General features: G+C 39.5%; 1 protein-coding gene across 5 annotated transcripts in view; it reads left to right on the top strand.

Moving 5' to 3' along the window:
- The window catches only part of Cdkl2 (cyclin-dependent kinase-like 2 (CDC2-related kinase)), a 37,843-nt gene that overhangs the window by 15,792 nt on the left and 17,636 nt on the right, over positions 1-4,415 (top strand). For all 5 annotated transcript variants that reach the window (XM_013020262.1, XM_013020260.1, XM_013020261.1 and 2 more), the window contains exons 6-7: positions 267-406; positions 3,464-3,552. In XM_013020262.1, coding sequence (XP_012875716.1) covers positions 267-406; positions 3,464-3,552 — 229 coding nt within the window. The remainder of the gene's footprint in view (positions 1-266; positions 407-3,463; positions 3,553-4,415) is intronic.

The following is a 4,415-nucleotide window of genomic DNA, read 5'->3' as shown; positions in this document are numbered from 1 at the left end:
TTTGTCGGTCGTGGGGCTTGAACTCTGGGCCTGGGCGCTGTCCCTCAGCTCTTCAGCTCAAGGCGAGCGCTCTACCACTTGAGCTACAGTGCCACTTCCAGTTTTCTGGTGGTTTATTGGAGATAGGAGTCTCACGATCTTTCCTGCCCGGATCCTCAGATCTCAGCCTCCTGAGTAGCTAGGATTACAGGCATGAGCCACCAGCGCCCGGCTTTATTTTCCATTTCTATCTTGTATAATGATAACTGTCTGTTTTTTGTTTCTAGGTAATTTAATTCCAAGACATCAGGAGCTGTTTTATAAAAACCCTGTGTTTGCTGGAGGAAGATTGCCTGAAATAAAGGAAACAGAGCCTCTTGAAAGACGCTATCCTAAGCTGCCTGAGGTTGTGATAGACTTAACAAAGGTAACAATAATAATTTACCTCTCATTTTCTTTTTCTCCTTTTATTAGGCAGAGAGTGAAGTCACTTTTCGTTTTCTAATAGGGAGTTTATCTATGATGGAGATTTGGTCTCCCCCCCCCACTCCTTCCTATGTCTAGTTGATTTTTTAGGTCAATGATTTCCTCTGGTTACTTTAATTTTTGTACATTAAGAGGTTAAATAACAAGATATGTGTACATGTGAGAGAGAAGGGCAGAGAAATATGAGATAAAAGCTTGAAATTTTTTACTTGTTTAAAAATTACATTAAGAAGTGTTTCTAGGATATAGAAATGTGTAAAAATATTCTCATATAAAACTACATAAAAATAAAAATTATGTTTTAAACTTTTGTGGAAATGAGATGATAAGATCACAACTTGTAGTAAAGGAGATCTTTGCTAAGACACAATATGCTAAAGCTAATTTATAAATAGCTATTATTACTTTTATCATTATTGTTATTGTTATTATTATTATTATTGTTGCATTTAACTGGGGAAGATCTTAGGGAGATTTTCATTGTATCAAGTCTACCCTTTAACATTATTAACTCAGAAAGTTCTCATTAAGTAAAGTTGTCCAAACTACTAAATCTCCAGGATTTTGTAACAGTTATTCAAGTTAGTTTGCTTGCTTTTTGTTGTTGTTGTTTGTTGTTGGTTGTGGGGCTTGACAGTTGGACCAGGGCGCTGTCCCTGAGCTCTTCAGCTTAAGGCCAGTGCTCTACCACTTGAGCCACAGTGCCATTTCCGGTTTGGTGGCTCTTGCCTGTAATCATAGCTACTCAGTAGGCTGAGCTCTGAGGATCGCGGTTCAAAGCCAGCCAGAGCAGGAAAGTCTGTCAGACTCTTAGCTCCAAGAAAACCGGAAGTTGCACTGTGGCTCAAGTGGAAGAGCATTAGCTTGAGCTGAACAGCTCAGGGAAAGCACCCAAGCCCAGAGTTCAACCCCCATGACAGACAAAAAAAAGTCTTAGGAACTTTCCTGCCCAGGCTGGCATTGAACCACAATCTTCAGATCTCAGGCTCCTGAGTAGGTAGGATTACAGGTATGTGCTTTCTTTAACTCATTAAAAATGTCCAGGAAGCTGGGTGCTGGTGCCCCATACCTGTAATCCTAGCAACTTAGGAATTTGAGATCTGAAGAAGCCAGCCTAGGCAGAAAAGACTCTTGTCTCCAATTATCTACCAAAAAAAAAAAAAAGCCAGCAGGAGAACTGTGGCTCAAGTGGTAGAGTGCTAGCCGTGAGCAAAAGAGCTCTGGGACAGTGCCCAGGCCCTGGACTGGTAGAAAAAAAAAATTAGGAAACGTAAAACGAATTATAAGCCTTTAGACTTAAAACATTTCTATTTTTCTATATAACTTAGAGGTGAAATATTTTTTATTGGGACCAACTTTATGATTTGTCTATAAAGATATTTAAAGGAAATAAAGGTTAATTGAAGTCCAACTTATATCCCTTAAGTAGAATCATATATTCATTAAACATCTAATAATAGATAGAAAAATCTCAAACAGGAAAGGCAGTTGATAATATAATAAAACTTGTCTTCTAGCTTTAATAATAATAATCTGTTTATCTGACCTTTAACATTTTTCTTGCAGTATTTTGAAATAAATCTTACATGCTGTTATTTGACATAATAAATGACCTCAATTAGTCATACAATTTATCATTTTTACTTAAAGCTATTTACCGAGTCTTGTTTTTATTTGCATTGAATGTTTTGATGAATGAGAAGACCGTGTGTTAAATCATCTATGTAAAGCACCCACCACCCTCCACTTGTAAAACAATCCTTACTAACTTTCATTAGTCTATATTTGTGCATGGCTATGAAGTACTTCGAGCATGTCTACTTCCACTCTATTCTTTGTCCCTACTCCTTATGCATGTCACCCCTCCATTGTACTCTTATACCATTCCTCCCCCTGTCCCACCAAAAAACTAGATTCTGCATATGAGAGGAAAACATGAGATATCTATCTTTGTCTGGCTTATTTCACTAAACATGATTTTTTTTGTTGTTGGTGGTGGTTGTGGGGCTTGAACTCAAGATCTGGGCACTGTCCCTGAGCTCTTTTGCTCAAGGCTAACACTCTACCATTTTGAGCCACAGTGCCACTTGGGGTTTTCTGCTAGTTAATTGGAGATAAGAGTCTCATGGACTTTCCTGTCTGGGCTGGCTTTCAACCATGATCCTCAGATCTCAGCCTCCTTAATAGCTAGGATTACAGGCATGAGCCACTGGCACCTGGCTGATTTTTGTTTTTTAGACAGAGTTTTGTTTTAAAAATCAGAATTGTGATCTTTCTGCCACAGCCTCAACCTACTGTGTGCAGGGATTACAGATACATGTTATTATGCCTGGCTAAACTTCTTTCAATTTCGTTCTTTCTTTCTTTTTTGTTTAAATCTTACAATTTAGTAAAGCAAGTATGTTATATGTTCCATATTTTTATTTATTTATTTATTTTTTTGTCAGTCGTGGGGCCTGAACTCTTGGCCTGGGTGCTGTCCCTCAGCTCTTCAGCTCAAGGCCAGCACTCTACCACTTGAGCCACAGTACCACTTCTGGCTTTTTCTGCTTATGTAGTGCTAAGGAATTTGAACCCAGGGCCTCATGCATCCAAGGCAAGCACTCTACCACTGAGCCACCTTCCCAGCCCTGTTCCATATTTTTATATAACATAGTTTAACATGTTCTCATGTTTTTTGATTTCTTATACAATTACAGTAAATCCAGAGATTGGTAAGAATTTAGATTTTTTTTTTTGGGCAGGACAAATTTGCATGAGTTTGTATATTTCCATCTAGAGACACTGAATGTCTGGCATGTTTGTTTTTGTTTTTATTTTTGCCTGTTTGTATGGTATTAACAACTGATAATTATTTTCTAGGATTTATTCATCCTTGATTATAGATAGTTAAAATTCATTGGCTTTAAAGAAGGGTTTTCTATATCTCTATATTTATACACCTAACCGTAGGCGGTTTTCCTTGAATAAAGAATGGTATATGTTCTTGATTTTTCAGAAGTGCTTACATGTTGACCCAGACAAAAGACCTTTCTGCCCTGAGCTCCTGAGCCATGATTTCTTTCAAGCGGATGGGTTTGCTGAGAGGTATAGTAGCAGCCTGCGTTTTCCAGGCTATAGGAAGTCAGGGCTCAAGAAAACTTCACCAACAGTTAAACAGTATTTGTCTTTTCTTCCTGTTATCACCTATTCTTGCAGAATCTCAAATATCTACATCCTGTCCCCAGTTACCTTAGGTTGATGGCTTAGGCGATAAAGCAATTCCTTGGGGTGGTCTCCTATATTTACTAAACTACTTCAGCTGGTTTGCATGCAGCAGTTCTTCAGGCTTTGTACCTGACTTCCTGTGGTGGCATCTTCCATTTGGTTTTCAATTATTTCTATGCTGCTGTTATGTGATGTCATCATCTTGGAGACTGATTCAGAGCAAAAATGCCATGTCCTCTTGCTGCCAGACAAACTCCACCAGGCCCTATGGTGCTGCCAACCTGTGTGTGGTTGCCAGTGGTGCTGCATGGTCTCTGGCTCTGGCCCTGTTTCTGGTGCTGACATCATTTGGCATCAGTGAGGCTGACAAAACAAATAGATGAGTGGCAATGACAGCACACACACACACACACACACACACACACACACACACACACACACACACACACACACACACACAGAGGAAGGGGCAAATCTTAATATCTAGCTTAATGAAAGAGAGCCTGGAGTCTTGTGTTAGCTTCTACATTAAGGTGGTTACAATATGTTGTATTGGTTTACTCTTAACTATTTTTTAATCAGTTGTAGGGCTTGATTTCAGGGCCTGGGTGCTGTTCCTGAGCATTTCTTTTTTTTTTTTTTTGGGGTCCGGTTGTGGGGCCTGAACTCTGGGCCTGGGCACTGTCCCTCAGCTCTTCAGCTCAAGGCTAGCACTCTACCACTTGAGCCACAGCGCCACTTCT

This window comes from Dipodomys ordii, unplaced genomic scaffold (genome assembly GCF_000151885.1).
Source record: "Dipodomys ordii isolate 6190 unplaced genomic scaffold, Dord_2.0 Scaffold49, whole genome shotgun sequence".
NCBI classification, from domain to species: Eukaryota; Metazoa; Chordata; class Mammalia; order Rodentia; family Heteromyidae; genus Dipodomys; species Dipodomys ordii.
Note: the sequence above shows the minus strand (reverse complement) of the source record. Positions and strands in the feature narration are given on the sequence as shown.